A 27588-nucleotide genomic window follows, 5' to 3' on the forward strand; every position below is an offset into this window, starting at 1 on the left:
TTTCGTTCTTTACCTTTCGCACAAAAAGTTAGGTAATATTACTCGTTAAAAATAATTGCTTTAATTTGACATAAATATTCTACTTTTAAATAAATAATTTTTTATTGGGGTTATCTTTCTCAAAAACTAAATACTTGAAAGGTCACTGTTATTATAACCTCATAATATATCCAACACCAGATCTCTAGTAAAAAACTAGGTTACCGAAATCAACCCGATAAAAACTTGCTCTTGATTTTAAAACTTTGTCAGTGCTATTTAAATATTAATATTTACTACCTCTAAGTGATTAGGTGATTCTATATTTACGTTTATGTGTAACGATTTAGGTAGTACAAGTTTTATATTCTAAAACACAAACCTTTTGCGTCTGCTGTTTACTTTTTTATAAATTGTCCTATATATGTGGAACAAAATGCAATTCTTTTTTGTTTTCACTATGATCAAAAGTTTGGAATGGAGAAATTAAAATTAAAATAAAAAAGGAATAGAAATATCTTCCAGTAAATGGAAATAAATAAAAATTATACATATAACACACAATATTTGTTATGGTAAAATATTTTGAAAATTTTGAACAAGGCTCCGTTACGTCATTCATGAGAGAATATTTGTGAATTACGCGTTAAAAATATGCGTTGAAAGTTTTCAAAATCGTAAAGCAAAATTCCTGAGAATTATTCTTGATTTGAGAGTATTCTGTTGAAAATGGTGTAATTGGAGAGAATGGATTTTGGAAGAAAAAATAAACAAATAAAAATTAACCGAAGTAGATTTTAGATTTAATATAAAAAGTAAATAAGTAATTTTGGCTTGTCACTTAAAAAAAATTACAAATTTGATAAAAGGAACAGTGTACATATAATTTAATAAATTTAAAAAACTTAATAAGCGGAAATGGTTTTTCTTTTTTTAAAGTGTTTTTTTCGTCAGTTTCGAAAGGATAAACGCATAGATGAGCTGTAGTTCTAACTTATCTGTAATACTGTTGGCTCTGCGAATAGTACTGTGTATCCCACAAAAGGTAGCAAGAAGCCAATCGTCGGCCCAGCAATACATCCCCACCTGCCCGACAACTGAACTTTCTAAATTTTGACTTCTTTATTCTTAAAAGTCGCACGAATAATTCTTATTTTTAAACTTGTAAATGAATTTCTGTATTAACAGTTCACTCGATTTTGTAGTTGCTATTTTTTAGAGTCATGAAAGAATAGATTAATAATCAGCACAAAAAGCTTAATTATAGTTAAGTTGAGGTTTACAAAGTATTTAAATGTGTTCTATGTTATCCGTTTAGAGATTTTAATAAACTGGTTTTAAATTCCAGTTACACTTCTGTTTTTTTTTGAAAAATAATTTGTTTTTACATTTAAATTAAAATTTAGGCTACATTTTTATGAAATGTTACTTTATGAGATTTTCATTAATTTTAGCGCTTAATTAAAAAAGTTTCTTATCATTAATTAGTTATTAATACGATTATTAGTAAACGTTAGTTAGGAGAAACTGATTAGTTTGTTTGGACATCGGGTCCCCTGAAGATCTCTGGGATGTTGGATGCAGAGTGCGCGTGACATTACGCCCAACAAGAAGCTTCGATCCAATTATTGAAGTGAAGCAATTAGCAAAGCCCGCCGGCGGGTACCTGTCAACTCATTACTGAACACACCTTGTAAAGATTTATGGAACCGACCTTCGTTAAATACTTATTTGTATAAAACATAAACCGTTGGATTATTAAGTATTGCTTTTAAAAAAAAGACGGAAAAGTTTCGATCAATTACTGTATATTTTTTTACGTTCAATTTATTTAAAAAAAAAAGATTCGTGTACTGTTGTGATTTATTTTTATTAATTCTTAGGTTTACCATATAAAAAGGAAATATCCTTTTCTTTGATTTGCGCTTAAAACATATTTGTCCCCATAATAAAGTTACGATTGTAGATTATCTTCTGGAGTCTTATCGTAAATAACATAATTTTATTATATCCGTTACATACCTATTAAATATTGCTAATTAATGATAAGTTTCACGTTTCCATTAGTCATTACTCTCGCTTTTGCAGGTCGCATGTTTAGTTCCGTGTTTAGTGTTCACTGACAATACTCTCTCTATATGTATAAATCTAAAATAAAGAATTAAAATATTAATATTTTTATAGCTTTCTTAAGCTTTATTGTTTTTATAGCCAGGTAAACGTAAGATAAAATATTTTATAATTATGTATTTTGAGTTATATTTTTAATTCACAGAAGAAGGAAATTTACCATTTCTTTCATTCTATCTTTCTTTTATCTTTTTTTTATACTTTCTACCTTTAGGGAAAAATATAAATTTTCCCATTTTGTTCAAATTATGCAAGACAGTTAACATTAATTTTAGAAAAAAAATTACAGCTTTCCAATTTCAAAAACATAATTGAAAAATTTATTATAAATAAATTTTTATTTATTTGTAATTAAATAAAATTTATTTAAGTTCGTTAAAAAATACACTAAATAAGATGTTAAAAGGTTATTAAAATAAATTATAAAAGAAGTGCTCATAAACCATCTACAAAGAAATTTACTTAAAATCTAAGTCTAGATGATCATTTTGATTGCATGAGAGTTAAACAATTACTGATCTGTATATACTGAGAAAGAGGAAATAGTATATGAAATGATTTTTCTTTTAATGATATTTTCTTCAGTAACTTCTGTTGATGACTGTTTTTAAATTGAAATGGTAATATTTTTGGTTTAGTCAATAACTAATTTTAACTTATTTTACAAAAATGTAACTACTAAAAATATTAATTTTGTGGCCAGTTTTGAAAGTTTATTTCTTCTAAAATAAATACAAGCAATTAGTTTTATTATTTTATTTATACGAATCAGATAATTGGTGTTTTTTTTAAGGTTTCAACGTTTTAATTAGTCTTTTTACTTATATCGGCTTTGTACGTATACTTTAAAAACAATTTTCTAAAAAAATACACTTGGAAAGATATCGTGTGAACTTTCAAATATTTTTAAAACTTAAAATTTAATTTATAATTCTAGTGATAAACTTGAAATGATTATACCCTAACAAACCTGACTTGTTTTAATATTAAGTGTTAAAAAATCCATTTCATTTTTTGTTAAACCTGGAAAAAATATAAAACCAATCAAAAATTCGATTCTAATGTAAGGTACGACAAATAACTCAAATTAGAATATAATTTTGGGCTATTTGCATAAAAAAAGTAACTATTTTCATCCTATTAATATCTTATTTAAAATATAAAAAAATATTTTAAGTGGCCGGCGCCATTCGCGCTGGCCTCCGTGGCGCGAGTGATAGCGTCTCGGCCTTCGAAGTTCGAATCCCGGTCAGGATTGGAATTTTCACACGTTACAAAATTGTCATTTCATCTCATCCTGTTATCCAATACCAAAATCAGTTAAAAAAATACATAAAAAATTTAGTAAAAAAAATTTTTTTAGAGCCAACGAATAAAAAAAATTAAAGCCAGTGAATTTTTGGTGTTTCTTTTAATCCCGCATACTGAAAGTGTAAGATACCAGGATTGTCATTTGACGTTGAAGGTTCATGTGAGGGTAAAGAGAAAGCAACCTAAAATGAAGTTCAAGGAAATGTACTGGGCGCTGGACAGGAGGTATGAGTTATCTTCGTCTAATGAGATACTTTTATACTCGGAAATTTTGAAACCAATATGAACATATGGCGTCCGACTATGACACAGCAAGCAAGACAAATGCTGAAATCATACAGCGGTTTCAGAACAAACTAACGAAATTTTTATCTGAGGCGTCGTGGTTTGCTAAAACTAGTGAACTCTATGAATATTTGGGTACGTCAAGGAAGAAATACAGCGTTTCAGTTTGAAATATGAATTTCGGTTAAATTACCACATTAACCACCTGGCCGTAAACCTTCTGGACAACAGTTAGGATGTTAGCTTAAGCAGCTACATTCTGAATCTTAGTAACTCTGTAGTGTAATTACACCTACTGAGTTTTGTTCATAAATTAATCAGTCCTTCATTCCCTTCCTCTCCGTTTCTGTTTTCACATTAATTTTCAACGTTTTTCTTTATTGGCTTATTTTTTCTAAGTGTTTCTTCTAACAGTTTTTCTTTTCTAAATGTATCAATTTACCATTTTTATGATTCTTTTTGTCGTTATTTATTTTCCATTATACTTCTGAAAGTATATTTCCAAAGCCATCTTATGCATGTTCTACTTCTACCCTCAGAAGTTCTAGCACTTGGATGTAATTTTTGAGGAATCTCAACAGGGATTCCTTTTTAATGTAAATATATGTGATATAATTTCCTGAAGGTTCTAACAAAACTGTAACCGATTGTAAATAAAAATTTGAAAAAAAATTGTTTGAAGTAGTGGAAGTTAAAAAAATATAGGCAATTCCTATTTTAAGATGGTCCCTATCCGCTAACTCACTGAAAAGAATTGAAACTGATCCCACCCTGGAAAGCGGTCATTAAAAAATAATAAAAAATTGTAATTCATTGCATCCAAACAGTTAAAATTGAGAAAAATCAAGTGTTTGGTATTGTTTTATGAATTCATTTTTTCAGAATTACTCAGCAATATTTCTGAAGATATTATTTTGTGGCTAATCTTAAATATTGCAAATATAACTTGAATTTAGAATTTTTGTACTCGAGGATCCTTAATTGTCGAGAAATACAAAAATCTGGAGGGGCTCATTATTTGAACGATGATAGTAACACTTCAGTTGTTATATATCACAGGCGAAAAAAATTTAACAATTAAAATTTTGGTCCATCTATGTAAAGAACTAATGATTAAAAATTGTTAACGATCTGCAAATAAATTCTATGAGTTTTATTCATAAAAAAACGAAATTAGAACTCTAAAGGTAGGCAACATTTTAGATCACCCAAACATCCTTTGAAATGAATGTCAGATAAATTAAAAAAAATAAAATAAACAAAATTAATATTAAGACGCATCCGTGGACTGATAATAACAGAGGAAGGATAAAGACTGAAATCTAATAAGAAGATCTACCAAAATCAAGAAGATTACAAACAGCGGTAAGGAAGAAAAGGTTAAATTTCTTAGGACGTATGATCAATATGAACCCCTACAGGCTAAATAAACAAATCTTTACAAGCTGTGTAAAATGAAAAGTAACTCGAACTACTTTAAACAGATGGAAGAGGACCTCTTAAGGATTGGCTTGAAAGAAGAGGACTGTTACGATACAAATAATTTCCGAAGAATAATTTACAATTGAAAAGTTCTTCTGACAGAGAAAAGAAAGGAAGTGGACAGATTAGGAAAGGCGAAGCCACCCCGAAAAAATGAGAAACGCAAGGAAAAAAGAAGAAGGCTGGAAAGAGGTGATATTTGCGTGATCTTGAGTTGTCTACTCGCAAAAAAAATCAAACATAATAGTGAACAAGCCAAAGTTTTATCTATGAAATTTGACAACAATATCCAACACATTTATCCTTTAACAAAGCCGAATATAGCATTATTCGAACAGTAGTTGTATAAAAAATAAAGTAACAATCTATAAATATTATAACCAAATATGATAAAGTAATATCGTAATATTATAACCTAATATCGTAAAGTTGATCTTCAAGTCGTATGAAGTTCAGTCGCGTTTTTTCTAATTCGAACCGAGTGTTCTCGTTCTTACGTGTTAAGTTCATATTTTTGTTCGTGCTTGTTTGTTTGGTTTATTTTCTTCTGTTGTTATATTTTCTCTGTGTTTTTGAGTTATTTGCCCCAATATAACCCCACCACCGGGCATATTGGTGGACCCCCGAGGTAGGAAGATTGAGAGGTGACCTACAGCGTAGTAGGAGGTTAATGCAACGGCTCAGACGACACGGCGGAAAATCTTATAACCTTGCAGCTCGGAGCTACCGAGAGAGCAGGAGGGTCCTTAGCATTGAGATCAAGAAAACGAAGTGCCAGGCATATCAACTGGTAATGAAACGGCTACTGCAGGCGCCTACCGGTTTTGACGGAGGAATGGGCAAGATCAGAAGTGGCTAGATTATTCCCGTGTAGCGAATGTGTGTTGGGTCCCGCTGCTTTTGAACAGAGATAGTACACCTTATACGAGTGGTTACCGCCATAAACCGACTCCAAAACAACCGAAGCCCAGGCCCAATGGAATTCCAGCGGTTGTCCTCGTTCCCGGCATGCTGTAAGGAGGCCAGACTGGTCTTCCTCCCAAAACCAAGTTTGTACTGACAGCTACCGACCGCTCTGTCTTCTTAACAATATGGGTAAGGCGGTCGAACGTTGTTAGCGACACGACTTATTGATGAAATTAGTTTTGGCCGTGAACTACATAATAATCAATTCGACTTCTGGATGGGACGCTCAACAGTGCAAGCACTATTGAAGGTAAAAACCTGGGCATATGGCATGAGGAGGGGTACTTGGCGTACGAGGAGGCTACCGATGCTCATGCTCTTGGACGTTTGCAACGAATTTGGTTCAGTCCCGTGGGACTTCATTCTTGAGGCTTTACGAGGAAAAGGTGTCAGTGCGTATCTTCACCAGCAGATCAGAAATTATCTCTGGGAGATAATTTCTGATCTGGACGAGAAAAAGCGCCCTGAAGCGCTTTCTCTCGTCTCAAGTGGCGCCTCGTGCATCTAAAAGGAGGGTTATTATGTCAACTATAACGTCTATCATGCTGTATACTGCCCCGGTCTGTTCTACCACTCTACAAATTAACAGAAATCTGGCTAGGCTTCGGAGCCTACATTGTCGATCGTTGCTTCGGATTATTTCAGCCTATCGAACAATCTCCTGCCTGCTGCCTGCATGCTAACATTCGTTCAGTAGGTCCCTATTGAGCTATTGATCAAGGAAAGAACAGAAAAATATGCCGGGACGTCGGCGACTTTGGCACGTGATATGATTTATACCATCTGGCAAGAACGGTAGCAAGGCAGTGAAAAGACTGACTGAACGAGGGTCTTGGTACCGGACCTGTGAGTATGGTGGTCGAGAAAGTGTGGTGACCTTAATTTCTATACCACTCAGATGTTCACGGGGCATGGTAACTTTGGTGGTTACCTTCACCGTATAGACAGAGACAATAGTCCCCTACTTGCATGTATATGCAGAATGCGACTCCGTCAAATTTACGCTGTTAAGTGACCTGAATTGGAATAACAGCGGGCTCGCTAACCTGATACTCTCCTGTCATACATATTAACTACTACAGCTCGTTGCAGTGCGTTCAGCAGTTACTCGGAGTCTGTCATATGGGCTAAAAATACCGAGGAGTGGAGAAGAGGTTTTTAAACAGCGCAATTAGGCAGCCCCAGCTGCGAGGAGCGGCATACCTTGGAATGTGGGTTCCGAAGAACTGCTAGGAACTCCAAGTAGAAAGCTCGAACAACATCAGGACCTGACATCTTCAGGGGGGGAGTTAAGACCATAGTCCCGGTGGGGAACTTCCTTCTGCGGGTTCCCCACTTGCGGCAAGGCAGAATTAAGATCAAAACCCGGCCTCTGGGGTACGGACTAGATTTAGCATAGCTGAACCTGGCACCCTGCATTAGAGGCTTGAGGCAGGCATAAATAAAAGATCCGATCGGCGGGCTGACCTGTCATGCCGGATGTAAAGCCGATAGACGGTTAGGCTCGTTAGAGTATTGGACACTTCCCTGGGCTGAGTTATACTTACCAAGGGAAGGGGGAATAGAATAAAAAAAATTATAAATATCACATTTTATTTTTGACATAATTTTTAATCCGTTTTCTTCCATTAATTAGCCATAATACTAACAAATTTAAATAGGAAATAGTTAATATAATCGTTCATATATATGAATATATGGAACAGTTAATTATTATTTACATTTTTTTCTTGTATTCTTTTATTCTATACGAGATGTAGTTAATACAAAAAATTACTATATTACTATATCTCGTCATTACTTGTTAAATCTTGTTTACCTAGTGCAATAAAATCTACTTTTATTAATGATGTAAAAATCATGAAAAATTCTTAAGGAATAAAGCAATGAAAAAATACTCAGTCGTAATAAAAAAGGGGTTTAAAAATATTTATATTAGGCATATTATTTTATTGACCTCTTGGTAGGAGGTGTATGGATATAATAAAGAATGGAATTTTGATGTGGCTTTACAGTTTTATTGAGAGGTACGTATTGTTATAGCCGGGACTGAGAAAAAGGTATCACAAGATGTGTACTTCTACTTTATTAAAGTAAAGAAAGGATGCTAGATTTCCCTGTAGGATTTACTTTTCCCTCAATTTTGTAGCTTTATGAAATAAATAAGGTTTCATGAATTCATAGGAAATGAGTAATATTAATATTTCGGTTCATTTAATTTAGATATTGTCTGTATGGTACGTAAACAGAGGTAACCGCAAAAGATTTTTCTGGGAAACAATTGTTAGTTACATTTATATTATTTTATTTACTTTCAGTTCAAACAATTGGTAAATATTTCTGTGAACTTCCCTATTTCAGGTAAAATTTTTCAGAGGTTCATGGTGTTTCAAGGTGTTTACTTTGATGCATCAAATTGAAGTTTGATTACCTAATTTTAATATGCCTTCTAATATTTAGAAATATTTTTTTATCTATTTTCCTATATTTAATTTTTTATTGCGGGTGGGTGGGTGAATGAGTGAGTGAGTGTGTGTGTGTGTGCGCGCGCGCACCTCAACCTTTTTCCATAATTGTTATAATTACTCAGGCAACTGACGTATACTCCATAATATTTAAATATACCCTATTTGTTTTTACTTTCATTTAAAATTATAATAAATTATTCAATTAGGTTACAGTAGTTTTGGTGATAAGAAAGATATAATATGTTGATTTAAAACGAATTTTATAATTTTTTTTTTACATCGCTAAAATGTGATCGTAAAGATTAAATTATTCAGAACCGAAGTTGAAATCTTTCACCGACTAACCATTCATTAAGAGCAACCATGGCGAAGCTAGGAGCAGTACTTTGTCGGTTTACGTTATGCTAAACAGATGCAATGTTACTGACAAATATACAACCGTTTTAAGTGCATGTTTACTGCTATGTTATATTTTTATTTTTACTTTAATTGATGGTAAATAAATGAAACTTGATGTTATTTAAGAGGCGATATCCAAAAGTAAGGGCGGTTGAGTTATAAATAGCGATTGCCAACACAGATTGGCTCGCGCATGCGCAATAGCTTTAAATGGTCTGTTGGGCACTGCCGTCAATTCATTGTTATTTGCCTTTCGAAATTATGTTAAAATGAGTGCGGTAATAACAAATCTTGCCAGTTATGAAATTAGATCAGTAATTAAATTTCTAAACTCAAGAGGACATAATGCTGCTGAAATTCTTGTGTAAAACAAATGAGCCTACCTTAATGAGTGAACGAAAAGTAAAGCAATGATGTATTGAGTTTAAGGAAGCCGATCAAATGTTCACGACGAACAGAGAATTGACCAGCCTAGTGTCAGGGCTGACGATTTCGTTGAACATTTGAATGCAAAAGTAAGAGAAAATTGTCGTTTTACGATTAGAAATCTATCTCTAGAATTTCCAGAAGACACCAATGTTGAGAATTGTGACAGACATTCTAGCCTATCGAAAAACTTTGTGCAAGATGACACACAAATGTTAAGCGCTCAGAAAGATCACACGTGACGTCTTGCGCGTTCTTTTCTCGACAGTTTTAACCAAAAGGGAAATGATTTTTTTTTTCTAATATCGTTACTGGTGACGAAACGTGGATTTCGTACGTCAATGCAGAGACGAAACAACAATCCATGCAGAGGCGTCATTCCGGTTCACCTAAATTGAAAAAATTCAAATAAAACCGGTCTCGAAGGAAAATAATGGCAACTTTATTCTGAGACGAAAAGAGTGTGATTTTTATTGATTTCATGGAACGTGGAACATCCATCACATCATAAGTCCAGTAAAACACTCTCTAAACTGTGTCGTGCCATTCAAAACCGACGACAGTAAATACTGAAATCAGGAATTGTTCTTCTTCATAATAACCCACGTCCACACACAGCTACATGCACAACAGAAAAACTCAGATGGGAGATTTTTTATCATCTCTACAGTCCTGATATCGCGCCCGGTTATCCATCTCTTCCTATACCTCAAAAACTGTCTTGCATCTCGAAGATTTGAAGATCTTAATGCAAAAGTGGCTAAAAATCCAGGCGGCGGAATTTTACGCAGTGGGTTTTAAAAAGGTTGTTTTACTGTATCAAAAGTGTTCGGAACGAAACGGTGATTATTTAGAAAAACAAAGTAAATTTTTAAGAATTTGAAACCATTAATAAATTTTTAATTGTGTCAACTGTTATCATTTTGTTATTGATCGGTCCTAAACCTTTAAACCGCTCCTAGTAATAACAGTCCAGGATATTTGCTGTAGAATTTTAAAACAAATAACCGCAATATAATGCCTTTATTAAAAAGTATAATAAATTAAAAGTAATTAAAATATTGCTTAAGAAATAAAAGATAAATTAAATTTTAAATGATTGAATAGTTTTGGAAGATTCATTTAATTCATAATAGAATTCAGACATTTAATTCTGCTGAATTAATTCTGTATTTACTACAAGAAGCTATTATCTACTGTCAAGTTCATATATACAAATTTAATTCGTCGAACAATCGGTTTTTTTGATTTTTCAACCCTGTAAATTGGAGGAAACTGTGCAATTTAGTTAATGAAGAATAGCGTTTGACGTTTTCTTATATAATCTATGATAAATGTAGAAAACCTACTTATTTTTTTATAATATTATGTAAAATGTAATGAGATGTAAACTAAGGTTACTAGAGTGTCCTTTTCCAAATCCTTACTATGCTGTCATTTTGGATTGGTTCTTTTAAGATGGAGATTAAAGTTTAACGATAATAAAAAATATTAATAAAAAAAAAAAATTGTTTGTGCGTAGCTGCTGAATGGCTTACCGTGATTCGATGTAAATTTTAAATTTGAAAGGATTTAAAATTAGTTTTAACAATTATTACATAAATTAACACTGAAATATGTCTTCATGCAAAATAAAAATTAAACCAATACTGACTTTCGTAAACATATTTTTATTATTATTTTTTTATTTACTTCTTATGTCTGATAAATGATATTTTGACAATTATTTCCAATGATTCACACAACGATTTCGCATGGTGATCGAGATTCAGATGAGCCAGATTATATCATAAAGACTAAAGAGAGTTACGTTTGTTTACCGTAACCTTGGCGTAACAGATGGCAAGATTCGGACAAAGGAAGGTGGATCTATAGGCTAATAAGCGCTTTCAGGAACTGGGTGGAAAGAAAACATGGTAACAGGCTACAAATTCACCCAGTTCCTGTCTGGACATGGATGTTTCCGGGAATCTGTACAGAGTGGGTAAATGCAGTACAAGTCGCTGTCATGATTGCGGCGGCCTGGATACATCAGAGAATGTGGTGTTATTTTGCCCTCGATGGCACGACTTAAAAGTAGTGCTCAGGATCAGGGTGTGGAGGGGCCAATATAGTCGCGGTGATGCTCAGCAATAGCGACAAATGGGAATGTGTCTCGACTGCGATCGCAACAATGATAGGAGAGAAGGCCAGTGAGAAGAGGCGACGACAGGCTGAGGAGATGTGGATCGATAGACATGGAGTTTGATGACGGGTGATCAAGGGAGGACAGCTTCTGGAGGTGGGCGGCGGGGTTCCTCGGAGTCGTCGCTCGTCGATCGCCCCCTGGGGACGCCTTTCGGTCATTTAGATTAGGATAGTAGAGTGAACAGCTGATCATACAGGGGCTGTGTACATACCATATGGTTTAGATCCAGCCCCTGCATGATTTGAGGGGGAGGTTTTTTAGCGGGTGAGAGCCCCGCACTGCCTTCAGTGCGGGTCTAAAGGCGCCTGGCAAAGCTTTTTCCTCCCGTATGGGGAAAAAACCTTAATATTTTTAAATTCACCAAAAAAAATAAAAAAAACAAAATGATCTTTTCACTGTATTATATTTATTATTGTTAACCAGTAAACTTTATTCTGCTTTTACATAACTCCGCCCATATATGAATTCACTTGTAACGCTGTTAAAACTAACAATGCATTGACTGTCTATTACAACACGTAATTAAAAAAATAATAATTCAATTCCTTAACCCTTTACAGTATCTTACTTCATACAGAAACTTAACCCTTTTATAATTATTATAGTCTAGCGTAAATAATATGTCCTCTTTATCATGTTTATTTTTTAACAATATAATGGAGTCTGTAGCTGGTAGCTAACTACTGTATAAAATCTATTACAACCTGACGGTTAATTTGGTAACGTAATATAACTAAACCATATAATTTCCTTATTTTTGACTAAATATAATATACATAATATAATAGATAATCTTGTTCTTGTCTTCACTTTTTTTAAATTTACATTTATTCGTATTTACAAATTTAATTACAATTCTTAATTAATGCAACCCACTTCTGTTTATATTTTCAGACAGATTTGTTTTAAAATTTATTACAGATAACTTCAGAAATAATCTTTTGATATTCAAATTCTGTGATAAATTCATGATACTTTTTTACATCTGATGAATTTGTACATATTTTTTAATTGCCTGAATATATAATGAATTATTAAAATAAATTATTTTACTTCTTACACCTAACGCTGGTGTGTTACTTTTACTTCTCTCCCCCTTACAATCAGATAAAATTAAATAAATAGTACTCTCCATAATATTCCATTTAAAATATTCCATTGAGAAGCTACAGGTTGTATTAGTTAATTCTAAACCACATCGATCAGCTATCGCGAGATAAACTGGATGCAATTTTTTAATCAGTAAGATCTTTTTATTTATAAATAACGACATAACTTAGGATTTTTAAAGTTAAAATTGGATAAAAAAGATTTTGTATGAATTTTCTAAATAAATTATAGTAATACGTAAGCAATAAACCACTTCTATCGGTTACCTAAAAATTAATTGAAATTATCCTTTAAAATTAATAGTGTGTTATTAATACCGACATGTGATGTGTTTGTAGCATTAAATATGAATTTCGTTTTTTTTTTTTTTATTAAAATAAAAGAAATATACGAATATGTTCCTGACTTTTATGTTTGAAATTAAAATTTAATTATATATAAAATCATCTCGTATAAGAAAACATAATTAAATTGTGAATTAGTTACAAATAAATCACGTTCTCTTCTTCCCCAGAATGACGAGGATGCATTCTCCTGTAGTAAATCATGAACGTGGATTTATTTACTAAAATACAAATGTATGACTGAACTTTTTCTTACTTAAACTGTGATAAAAAGAATGCTAGATGTAATGTCATTTTATACAGATTGATTCACGAAGAATGTTACAAACTTTCAGGACATGTTCCACTGGAAAAAATAAAGATGAAAGTTCATATAAATATAGGTTCAGAAACGCTTCATAAGTGAATATATATTTCGCTGGCGAAATATTTTGCCTTGATTTTTGCGCCTTTAGTAAAATTAAACCAGTCTGTAATTCTTGAGAACAAAACTAAAGGGTGAATTTAGTAATTTTATTTGAAATATGACCTGAAAAATTAAAAAAAAAGTAGGTCCCAGAACTGTATATTTTTATTAGTTTTTGAGAAATCTGGGGTAAAATATAAAAGATTAGGGTCAAATCTAGTAATTAAGAATTTTGTTTAATAGAAACAAATGATTTTTGTCTATTTCTTTTTTTATTGTTACTATTTCTGTTTTCTTAATTTAAATTTGATGAAAAGTAGCTTATTTAATAGAAAAAAAAGAAAATAATTAAGGTTAAGAAATGATTTCTTTGGAGACAACTTTCAAACAATTCGTAATTTTTAAAAGATAAATGTTTTAAAAAATAATTTATATGTTATGGCGGTATGAAAATATTTTTCTTTCGCTAATATACTATGCGCATTATATAATTGAAAACAATGAAGCAAATAAATACATGGAGTAAATGGATGGATAACCATTGCACGTATTTCAAAATAACACAAGTGGTCTACTGTTAAAAAATTCTATGTGTATAATTGATTCTGATTGTCCATCGGTGAAACTCAGTTGAGCATTAAATTAATACATATGATCCTAAAAGTGGTGAGCGTTGTCACTAATTGCGATAGTATTTGCATTACTTTATTTAATTTCAAACGTGATCTATTTTATCAACCTAACAGTGATTAACCGTATCATTATTTCCAGTCATGTTATTCTTTTGTGATAAAAAGTATTTAGATTTTTCTTCATTGTTATTGATATCTTAAATTTGATATATTTTATTGATGATCTACGTATTGAAGTCAATTTATAAACGTTATTTTAAGCGTTAAAAATTGAAGAAGCAAGCCTATACATAAATAATTTTATTAAATTTGGCTTGGAGGTAATGATAAAATGTCTGATTCATAAGTTTTGATATATTTCCTAAAAATTATTCAGAAGAATGTAATGTTAATTTTTTTTTTTTAAGGTAATATCTTCTCAATATGTTATTGTAATAAAGTTGCTTTAGATAAAAATGACAGTTATGAAAACAAATTCATTAATTTTTCATTGATTTTAGCGCTACAATTTCTCATATCATGTAGAATTTTGCATGCGGCAAGTCTGACGAATAGCATTCCCAGAACACAGTTGCAGCATCGTGTTAATCAAACTTTTTTTTAATTCATTATTTCATCCTATCATAAATCATCATCATTCATGAAAAAAAAAACACGTAAAGTTTAAAATCAGTACTTTAATTTCTGGGGCTAGTTCAGATTTCGGAAAAAAATAATATGCGGAAATTTTTTTTTTGGCATTGCGTGTTGTCTAAATACAAAACTAATACTTTTTATATCACTTTAAAGATAAAATATTTAATTACAAAACTCAGTTTCAGGAAATTTATATTCTTTTTTTGTAAAAAAAATTATATAAATGTAGAATTTACGAAAAATTCATATTTTATTTTATAAGTTCAAATAGTGTGCTTCAATTCTTGAAATATCTGTATCTAAATTTCATATGCGTTTATTTTTCGAACAAATGTATTAAATTTAAATTTAAAACAGTAATTATTACTTATTAGAATTAAAAGAAAACATCTGTACTATTTTATTTCTACATGAAATATAACAAGTAAATGCTTCGATGAAATACATATTTGTATATGTGTCAATGAAAGAAAAAAAAATTGATTTAATTATAAAATTGGGTAGTCGTAAAATTTCAGCCGTGAGAACTTGACGAAGTAGTTTTTTTAACATTAATTATTAATATACGGAAAAGCATTCTTTGGTTGTTCAGAAAATAACGTTTATAAATGATGAAACAACTTCTTTCTCTTAAATAAGCAGGTACTATACGACAGATATGCACGCCACCAATAACTAAAATTGAGAATGTTGTATGGTTGGTAAAGCTCACTCTTAATTAATATTGAGAGAATTAATTAATGTCGTTTTCTTCATAATTATGTAATTAAATTTAAATCGCATAATTGAAGAGTACAATTTTTAAACAGATTGAGATTTTTTATATTTATTACATCGGTGACATTTAAAAATAAATCTGAACAGCTTTTAAAGCGGGGACACATTTCTTAATGCGCTTTTCTTTTCAAATTACTGATGTACAATATATTACAACAAAAAAATATTTGCGGTTAAATTGTCACAATTTTATCAATAGGCGTTTAAAATATGGTCGAAATTTACTGACAAGCCTGTATAAAATCTGCAGGTAAAATCTTTTCGTCAGTAATCACTGACGAAAAGATTTTCGTCAGTGAAACAGAAACGGAAAACATCCGTTTTTTCTGTTTCTTGCTTTAATACATCATTTTTATAGATAAGGGTTTTTTTATTCTGTATATATAATCTATATATTTTCTGTAAAATTCAAATATTTTATTAGCGTAGTTACCACTGTGCTAATTGATCTTAACCTTGAAGTAACCGTGAAAGTTAACTCTTGGAAGTTGATTAAATATTTATTTAACTGTGTTTGGTGTTTTTCTTTGCAATATTATATTAAAATCTTTACATATACTAGGTCATTCATCCTACCTAACATTTAGTAGGTAGACAGCAGTAAAAGCCAGGTAGCTATTTTTCAAATATGTCTGACAACAGTTTACTTTGTTTGAATACCTCAAAAATAAAAATAAAATGTATTTAAAAGCAATTTATGTTAATTATTCAAGATTCTGTGACTGAAAGGGCTTAGTTTGTTTAATTTTTATTTTAAATACTTATGATTTAGTTTAACCATTTGTGTACTTTTACTTCGTTTTATTTCTGAAATAATTAGTTTGCTAATTGTTATTTTCCTTTACTTTTATAATGAGTTTTTTTTTATTTTAGAGTACTTGTTTCATATAAGTTAATTATTTGAATTATTCTTATTCGTACTTAGTTTTTGTTTACCTACACAACTATATTACAGTTAGACAGTTTGTCTCGCTATCCGTTCTGGCATTTACATCTTTGACAGATATAAAAATAAATTATAACACAATAACTCAACATCAGTAATACTTTGTAGATTCTGTAACTTCTAATTAGCTCAGCGTTAGATATCAAAATTTCTTGGTCAAATAATTAAAACAAAAAAAAAACGGTTGATCATTATTATTTTTACAATATTTTTTACTGCTTCACGTTAGAATTGTTTATTTATTATATTTTATTAAAGGTACTCAGTTATGTATGCTATATTTTTACACTTTTAACTACTTTACCATAAATTATTTTTACTTCTACTTGTTTATCCTTCAACACATTTTCTTTTAAAGCTTCAGAAAAAACTTTATAATAAAACATGTAACTGCTGAATATACAGTACAATAGTTGTATATTTGAGTAGTATATTCCTTCTAAATATTTTCTGGTTAATGTTTATGAAGTATTGAATCAATATTATTAATTAACGATTTCAAAAAGAATTTCATTTTGAAATTATCATTTTATAATTATTAGCAAGTCACTGTTATTGAGATATTTTGCTTATTTTTGGTCTCTGTGGCACTGTGCCATCCACATAAACATTATAAATAAATAGGTAGATGAAACAACGGCGATTAACATAAACTAGGAGTTACATAAAGTTAAATGTAAATAGTTATTATTTATTCTGCATATGACAGTATATCAAAATAAACAATGTGGGAAATACAAATACGGTACATACGCAGAATACATATAATAATTACAACTAAAAAACATTCCTTTTAAGAGAACATTTTTATTGTCAACTTTAAATTTTAAGCTAATTTATAAAATAAGTATTTTATATATTATATTTATTTTATACTTTGTATAAGTAAGTTATACATTTATAATTATTTGATTGTACAAAAAAAAAACAAAAAAAAACGATATATATAATCTTTAAATCTTGTATTTAGTTTGGAGTATGATAATGAAGATAAAGGGATAATTTAGAGTGTTTTTTAATCCTTATACTATTTTAATATCTATTATCTGTGTTTTTTTAATACTTTTACTTTGAGACAGATGATTGATAAAAGAAGACAACGAGAGAAATTTGGCTGTACACATGTTTTTTATTGATTTAGAGAATCAATAAATATTGATATTGTCTATGACAATATCTTGCTGTGTAAATTATTTGAAGTACTTGAAAACAAAGTTAAATGAGGTGTATTTCAGTGTAATATATAATTTGTATAAAAATTATGAATGTTCAGTGACAATTTCAAGAAGTTTTAAGGTGACCAAGGGTTTGAAGCAAGTTTGTTATTTGTCATCCACACTGTGTAAAATTTATGTACAAGAAGCGCTAAAGATATAGAGAAAAAGAACAGAGAGATGGAATAGACACGGGAAACAATTGATTACCTGTATAATTAATACGATTAATAATAACCTGTATATTCTTTGCGCACGAGCGGGTGGTGTTGAATGGTTGATTAGGCGAAATACTTGGGATTGAAAAAATACGTACATATTTCCGCACTTCAGACATCGATTCACTGCATCCTTTTTTTATAGATTAAGATATTATTAATTTGAAGATAGTTGTTTTTAATTTGCCGTAAGTATATAAAATTTGAAATATAAATTACTGAAAACGTTTATTTTAAGTTGGTTTTTAGATTTCTTTTCAACTAATGAAAATTATAAAATCATATTTTCTTTGTATTGTTTGCAGAATGGGGAGACAGCCTGGTCCGCATATAGGCATATATGGTTGGAGAAAAAGATGTCTATATTTATTAATACTTGCTTTGCTTGTGGTCGTTATATTAAACCTGGCGCTAACTCTCTGGGTGATAAAAGTTATGGAATTCAATACGGTGAGCTAAATTAAATTACTTTTTTACTTATTATTATTATTATGTTATTACTCTATTTAAACAAAAGATCAATGAAAAAAGCTAGTTGTGGGAAAGGTTTTCTTTCATCAATGCAGGTATATTTTAGGAACCCACCGGGTTGGTCTAGTGGTTAACGCGTCTTCCGAAATCAGCTGATTTGGAAGTCAAGAGTTACAGCGTTCAAGTCCTAGTAAAGCCGGTTATTTTTACTCGGATTTGAATACTAGATCGTGGATACCGGTGTTCTTTGGTGGTTGGGTTTCAATTAACCACACATCTCAGAAATGGTCGAGCTGAGACTGTACAAGACTACACTTCATTTACACTCATACATATCATCCTCATTCATCCTCTGAAGAATTATCTAAACGGTAGTTACCGGAGGCTAAACAGGAAAAAGAAAGAAAGAAAGGTATATTTTAGGAAAATACTCTTTATTAGACAATCTAATTCCCCGACTATACGCTACGTATTAAAAAAACACAATTCTTTACTATTGATGTTCAAGTTTTTAATATTTCTAAAATTTTCATTTTAAAAATTAATATTCATCTGTATTAAAACATTTTGTTAACATTTTTGTCTTTATTAACAATTTTTCAATAGAGCTAATCAAAAATTTATTATTTTAAAATTTTAATTTTGGTTTTAACTCGAGAACGGGAATTCTGATTTAAATAAGTATTTAATAAAACATCTTTCGTAGTTCTGCCCAAGAAGACCAAATTTTTGTTATTTTATTTGCTTCCCACGTTCTAACTTGCGGTATCATAAAGAACCACATCTCAACCTTGCCCTGCTCAACCTTGACCTTAAATTGAGAGCGTAACTCAAGAACGACTCAACCAATCTTCATCGAATTTTGACATGCACATTTTCAGATTCACTACTACAGCATATTTAAATTTCAGTGAAATTAATCGATAGTTTTACTATCCATTTCAGATTTTCCAGGCACAAAATTTTATACATATGTTTATAAATAAATATGTATATAAGGAAACCACAATGTAGGTGAATGATATTTTCATACTCCTCATACATCAAGATCGTAAATAAAATTCATTTTCACCTCCCACTCCCACCATGCGACCGAAAATAATACTGAACTCTTCTTCCAAAAGTCTTGTTAGATAAACAACCACTTGTGATAAATTTGTAGTAAAAATTGCAGAATATCAGAAAGAGGTGAAAACGAATGGAACTTATGATGGCTCCGTTTCTTGTTCGTTCACTAAATCCCGTAGCCATTTACATTTCTGGATTACCAGAAATATCTGGAGAAAAATTTCTGGCTTCCATGTATTATATTAAAACCCAACAGTAGAATGGTGGCAGGAAACAGTATCGAGGAGGAGTTAACGTGAAAATACAACAGCCTCAAACGGTCCACCTGCAGTTTGTTAGCGCTTGCCTTCACTTGAGTGAAAACTTGGCAAGCGCTAACACTCTGCCGAGTCAAAACAGGCAATAGTTATTTAAAAGGCCATTATCGAGTTTAAGAACAGAAAAGAAAAATTCAATTTCGTATAAATTGAGGAGAAGTTACGGTTTAAGTTTTTGAAGCTCTAGAATGAATACCTTTATAGATGATCTTTTATCTATAATGATGAAAATTAAACTGAAGTAAGAGAAAAACTTTTATTTTTACTCAGTCCGTAAACCCAAGTTATTTGCAGGTCGGTCGATTTGCTAAGAGAGCTGAGCTAGTCTGAGCATGTACACATGCTAGTAAATACTCGCATGCATCTCTGGATCCATAATCTTAATGTATTATTAAAAATAAATAAGAAAAACAAAAAGTAATGCATTATAAGCACTTATTATCAAATAAAAACTTAATCCATTTTTATTTTTTGACCGTTATAATAAAACCATTCGTTTCATTGAAATCATAAGCACTTATTGTAACAGTACATTTTATTTTATTTACTTATTTGCATAACTGTATAATTTTCTTTTTTATAACTAAATAATCATTTTTTTTAATAATATACGGTTGTGAGAGGGCTGCAGTTTTAACAGGACAATAGGTTTCACTTATTGTCTTTTTAACATCATCGTAATCTAATTACGTTTTTTTTTTTTTTGAAAGAAATTATTGGGCGTTCATCAATTTGTCTCCTCGATAACCGAAGAACAGATTACCAATTCGTACTTTATGTGGTATTGAAAGAAGCGGGGTTCTTATTATACTTATACACAAATCACAACGTCATATGTTCTTTTTTATACTAATGATCCAATGTTTCCTTAAAACATAAGGGCTGATCTGAATGGTTTTTTCCATCGTATTTATTACTAAAAAATTTCAGGTAGGTTTAAGGAATAAATTTACCTATATAATTCCAATATTTGGGAGCAGTAAGGCTTACATCTAAAACATTTTGAAATTTACGTTTTTCATATAAACTGTGGAATTTGAATTGCTGACCGATATACATTCCGTAAGGGGTAGCTGTACGGTTTCTTCATAAAAAATGTAGAAAATTTAGATTAAATTTTATTCTTGCATTAAATGTATCAAAATCTAGTAAAATTTACTAAAAATATAATCAGCTTGATAGAAAATTTTATTGCTACACGATTTTCATTAACCAGGAAAAAACATAATTTTTCAAAAAATAATTTGTAAAATCAAACTGTGTATTCCTTTTTTAGAAGTACTCTTACCAAACGAAGAACCGTTTTCCAGTATTACGTTAAATAAGCATTTTTTAGAGATTATTTTCAGTAAATTTTGTTTTTTTTAACTCTGTAGACAAATAACGTAGTTTTTCGAGTCAAGCGCTCCGTATATGTTATGTTTATTGTTAAAACTACGTCTGTAAATTTCTATATGGTTTGTGTTTCATACAAAACTAAAACAAAAGCTCATTTCATTTCAATTACACCCATTTATTTATTTTTATGATACAAAGCTTAAAAATACAAAAATGCCTCAATGCAAAGATAAAATAAAAAATAACTAATCAACAATAAATATTGGTGACGTATTGGAATTTTTTAAAATTTTGGTCCTTTTCACTATATATTTTTATATTATATTTTTTTTGAGAATAATTTTATTTTATTACTTTGTTTTATCTTATTTGCTTATTTTACTAAAAGAGCTCAGTTTCCGTTTTATTTTTGGTTACCTGCTGCTAAAGCAGCACCTACTCCTGTTTCTTTATAAGTTCATTCTCCAACTTTAATTACATGAGTAATTAAAGTTGGAGAATGAACTTATTTTGACTTTTTTGATCAATTTGAGTTTCATATGCATACTATGGCGTTTTATCTGTAACTCTTGCTATCGGTCACTTGTTCAATGGAATTATTTTAAACATTAAACATACATTATAATCTGTTTTAATCTGTCATGTCTTCACTTGAAATGATTACTGGTCAACCTCTCTCAATCTTAAGAAAATAGTAGATATTGTATTTTCTCTAAAAAAAAAAAAAAAAATATAATAAAAACTTACATTTCCTTTTTTATCTACATGTAAGAATGTATTTTAGTAAAAGAATTTCAGTAAACAAAACTAATCTTTGAAATTACATTCCTTGGTAGTTTTATTTTGAATATATAACAGGAAACAGGGTTAAAAAGTTTTTTTGAGAAAACAAACCAGGGGTTAATGGTTAGTTGAAAACATTATTGATTGATGCTATTAATTTTATTATTAACATGGTAATTTTTTTTAATAAGGGTGATCAGCACTTTTTGCAAAATAAAAATGTATAAACTGATTTATTTGTACATATTTGCTTATTTTACTATTTTGGTAATTGTTATTTTGCAAATTACGCACCAGAACGTATAATTTTTAATTTCCAGTACGCAGTATTTCTTATTCTCAGAAATGCACATTTTATTCATCATGCAACAGCAAGTTTACATTCACAGTGTACGTGATAACAATGATATCCAAAATAATTATTTCAGTTTATATTCAGTATGATCTTCAATAAAATTTGTAAGTATTAGAAAAAAATCCTCTCTTTTGATTGTATAATATGGATATTTATAGTGTATTTGTATTATTATTGTTTAATAATGGTACATTAGAGGTATGAATGTTTTTAGCTAATGATGTTTGCCCTATCGCAGTCATAGCACTATCACAATTATTAATGCAGATCGTAAATTTTAGATATGCTATATACGGCTGCCAATTCGCCTGTATTTACAATCTATAAATATTATAATTAATGTTGTCTCATTTACTTATTAAATTACGGATTATAATATGAAATTATAACTTATGAAAGTTATTAAACAACTCTCATATTTATCTCTGTCGCTTTTTATTTACTGTGTTACTCCTTTATCTTAATGAATATTAAGTTTTCCTAACGAAAATAGTTAATTGTAAATTATAATTTAAGAATAATATTCCCGTAATATTATTTCTGGGTAGTTCTTACGTAATTAAAAGAAATGTATATATGTATTGTCAAAATTAAAGTTTTCGTATACAAAATGAATTTGATTTTATGAAATTTTAGATCTGAGGAAAAGATCTGTTTTCAGAGAGATATTTTTCCGGAACCCGTTGGGGAAAAACTCACAAGAAATATTTGTTTTTTTTTCTGTGAGCCTGAATTTTAAATTTCTAGGGTTACAGGTAATAAACTGTATTCGTTGAAAACGGAAGATTAAGAAAAAAATCATGAACTATTATTACAGAATACTAGAAAAAGTTACAGAATGTTTCTTCAGATCAAATGGTTTTAATGATATCATAAGATGAAAGAGAAGGTGGTTTCTACTATAAACCAGGTGATTTCTACTAAATTGAACAGTTAAATTTCACTGATTAAAATCATAAAAAATTTCATACAAAGAGAAATATTTTCTTTTCGAGTTTACGATCAGTCAGAAATTTCCACTTTTTAGTTTCAAGCGTAAAATAAAGCACTTAGGAGAATATTTTTAGCGGTAAGTTTCTCAAGAATTCAAAAAACTTGATCCCAAAATTGTGAATTGAATACTAGAAATCTTATGAAATAACATCAGGAAGAAATTTTTAAAAAAAATTGAAAAATTCATATTTTGAGGAAAAATTATAAAATTTTCAGTAAAAAAAATGAAAGGTTTTGGTACAGATCTTGTAAAAGATTTGATTCTAAGGAGGTTAGTGGAAAAAATAAATCGACAGTAAATATGCCATAAAAGTAAATGAGTTGTCATAAAAAAGAAATATATATATATACACACACACACAAACAAGCGCGCGCTCACACACGCGCGTGCGCACACATTTCTGAAAAATAAAGCTGAATATTTACCACGTTTATAGCAATTGACTTTATTAGTGATTTATTATTTAATTGTTTTGCCACTAGGGGCGGTGTAATGCTACATAGTGTTATGCTATAGTGTAGGTACATTACTTTCTGCAGTACCACCTCGCTGTGAGATACTATTTTTTTTTTTTTTTTTTTTTTTTTGTGTTGTGAGTAATAATATCGTATTAATGTACTGTAGTGGTTTTATTGATAAGTTAAATTTAGTATAAAATTTAATGTGAATAAATAAATAATTTATTTAACTTGAAATAATTTAATAAATCTACATTAGCCGTTTGTTGTAAATTAATCAGTTCCTTGTTTTTCAAAATGATTGGTAATAAAAATTATTTAAAATAAAAGATACATCATTTGGCAGACGAGAAATAAAAAATTCTTTTTTTATTTACGATTATTGTAATTATTATAATGATAATACTACTTAAGCTTTTGAGGAATATTGTCGGTTATTTTCCATTCGAAAGACTCCTAATAAATAGAGATACTTAAAAATATTCATAGACAATTAGGGAAAAGAGGAAAAATTTTCAGTATCATCAGAACGAGAAATAAATGATTTCGTTTTGCCTTGATACAGTGAATTCAAACTACTAATCTAGATTATCTACATACTTGCAAATTCTACGTATAAAAATATGAACATCAAATAATAAAGTTTTATATGCATGTCATGCTATTATCCATACCACCTATTTAAAATTTTTAAGAAGGAATTACAATTAGAAACTGAATAACAACCAACGTTTAATAAATTTTTGGAAGGATTACAATCCTTGTCTAACCATTGAAAATATATGTTGAACTTTGTTCAACAGATATTTTCAACATTTTTTTTTAAGATAATTGATACGGTGTAATAAGCATTATTCTTAACTTACTTCAATTCTTTTATTTGTCACAGAAAAGACTCACGGTAATACATACACACTACAAACTCACATTATAGACTTACAGTAATGGTTGCTTAACCTTTATGCAATATGAGCTACAACTTTTAGAGGACATCCTGGTGGTGAAACAGACACGTACGTATTTCCAGCACGTTCATTTTTATCCAGATAATTTTTATCTCTTTGGTATTCATCCTCTGTAGAATATTTACTTACTCGTACAACGTTTACGAGTACCGTAGAACATTTACTCAGTTATATTGGTTGAATTCGACCATATGCAACAATTATCTGCTGTGATTTCTCTTGATTAATTTTTTTTGGGACATGTGAAAGCGTTAGTATGTGTTCAAATACATCCAACCGCGTAAGGAAAGACACCCGCCATGTGACGCTTCCTGTCGCCACACCAACTCCCCCCCCCCCCGTTCCTTGCTGGGCTTAAACGGGAGTCGTCTTTCGCCCTCTAACCTTTTGCATGTCACAGTAATAGGCTAGGCCTCTTGGGATTCTACCGATGTAAATGCCTCGGTAGACATTTACATCGGTGATTTTTAAACTCAGTTTTTGCCTTCGCTGTAGGCCTCGTCCGGACATCTTGAATGTCTACATCGTTGCCCACTCATAGATTTCGAGGTAAATGGAAAAACAATATACCACCAAAAATGTTGATGGCAACAACGAAAATTTAGTCCTTGTTCCCTTAGTGAACTAAACTTCAGTTCATATCCCTGACTTGATTAATTTACGGATTCCGGTCTGGTCTACAAGGGAGAGAAGGACAGACCTCCTACTCCCATTCAGCTCCATCGCAGAGTCCCGCGTGACAATTACTTCATTTACTACCATCGTTGAGATGCCGCTACACCTCACCGCTGCATGGTAACCTATACCCTCGGCAGTGCAGTCGCCGTTCCGCCGACAGCTAACATTCAATAATAATCACCACAATTTCTATCTAACCGTGGCTCGGTGCCAACACGGTGTTAAAATACAGGCTTTTACAAACTTCATGTTTACTTCGGAAGAAATTAAGATCCCAAAAAATGTTGGAGAATACAATCTTAAATCTAACTCGCTTAGCTAAAATGTGCATACAGGTGAATAATTTGACCAGTTGCTGTAGAGAAACATTACATATATTTTTTTCAGACAGATTTTCTTTTAATAATTATACATATTTTAAGGTATGGCTCTCTTTTTGATAAAGAGAATTTACTAAAAATAAGATTTGGAAATAGAATTTGAATCTTTTCGAACTTCTTGGTTTTATATGCGGATTCTGTATTGTGACCGTTTTTATAATGTGAAGCAAATCTAAGCTGTCATCCAAAATTGTACGAGATTACAGTTGTCGTATTGTTTTCTATTAGATTCAGATGAAAGAACTCTTACGCAGGATCTTACCATATATATGTAAATTTAAATTAAATTTTATTTTTTATTGTTCTATTTAAATGGTAATTTTTTTTTGTAAAGTTTCTGCGGTGACACTTTCGTAAGTTTTCAAAAATAGGAAATAAAAAAAAAAATGATATGCTCTTATAAATAATTTGAAAAATTTTTTAAATATTTTCTCCGTCTTCTTATCCTCGATTTTTAAACCTTAATGATAGCCTGAGCTATTCAAATTATTTTTAAGCGAAACTTCAACCTGGAAACCAGTTGGAACTAAAAAAATAATGACTATACCCGCATTCTAGCAAGCGTTACTTACTCGTGCTCGGTAATGGTTACTTAACGTCTTTTTTCTTAATTTTTATTTTTGTTGTTGATAATAATTTATTTTTAAATCGTCTGCGACTTCAAAGAGTATAGATTGAAATAGAATAATATTTTATTTTACTTTTTTGAAAGTTTTTGCAATTGATTTTATTTATTCAGTTTTAAGAGTCTTTCAATATACTTTTTTTCGAGGTAATGAGTGGTGGACTTTTTTCACCGATTGATAGTTTTTCCCGTGTACATTCTTTTGGAAATCCCTTGTTAGCCTATTGTTCTACTTAAATTTGTCTTTCATTCCTTCCTGATATTTTTTTTATGTTAAACTCTAGTAGTTTGACATTCTGTTGCCTTTTTATATATTTTAATGAAGGTGACCTCTTTGGTTAATCACTCATAAAAATGTAAAAATAATTTCATTTTGTGCTCCCGTTGAAAATTTTCACGTACCTTTTATGTTGTGATAATCATACAAAGAGTAATACAACAGTAAAGGTTTTATATCACTGTGATATTAGGAAGTATTATTTTATTTGCAGTCTGAGAAAGGAAATGACATTTTTACATTTACGATTATAATTAGTCATGTATTTAATTAAAATTTTTCGAATAAATTATAAAAATCGAATTACTTTTGTGTTTATGCCCTGTCGTCAGTTGTAATTATGTTTAAATCGGTTGACCAAATTTGCTGTCACTGGTTAACTAACTTTAGTTACAACCGTACTGCATCGTACTTAACTACACACACTCACACATTTGGGAGTCGTCGTTTGCGTATTGCTGCCTAACATCGCTACATATCATCCACCCCTTCCGCAATAATTATATTATTGATCTAATCAAGGCCCACCCCTCCGTCCACCAGACTGTATTACTACAGTCGTATCGGTCCTTCTCTTCTCTACACCCCTCTCTACTTCTCTTTCACATATCCTACTCACCGTTAGTTGTGTAGCACTTCATTCCGGTCCTATATACTCTTGCCCATGTATCATTGTTTACGCCTGCTAATTTCACCTACACCGCTATTAAATATATCTAGTACGTAGACAAGACTATATTGGCGTATAGAACTGGAGATGAATTTTATTTCTGTATCTACGATAATTGAATCAAACGGTAGATGTCGTGTATTTCACGGTTCATATTTTTCAATTTATTTAAATCATGTTTTGCGATAGATTTACGGGATGTCCCTAACGTTTTATCTTACTAAACCTATTTGGTGTATTTTTAAACTTCAATCGAGATAAAATTTTATCAATTTTTTATAAAGTCGCAGTT

The 27588-nt window shown here is 30.5% G+C and overlaps 1 protein-coding gene across 2 annotated transcripts in view; it reads left to right on the top strand.

Moving 5' to 3' along the window:
* Scgdelta (sarcoglycan delta) overlaps positions 1-27588 on the top strand; it is a 105767-nt gene that overhangs the window by 14003 nt on the left and 64176 nt on the right. For both annotated transcript variants that reach the window (XM_075357871.1, XM_075357872.1), the window contains one exon: positions 18223-18367. In XM_075357871.1, coding sequence (XP_075213986.1) covers positions 18223-18367 — 145 coding nt within the window. The remainder of the gene's footprint in view (positions 1-18222; positions 18368-27588) is intronic.

The sequence above is a fragment of the Lycorma delicatula genome, chromosome 2 (genome assembly GCF_047948215.1).
Source record: "Lycorma delicatula isolate Av1 chromosome 2, ASM4794821v1, whole genome shotgun sequence".
NCBI lineage: Eukaryota > Metazoa > Arthropoda > Insecta > Hemiptera > Fulgoridae > Lycorma > Lycorma delicatula.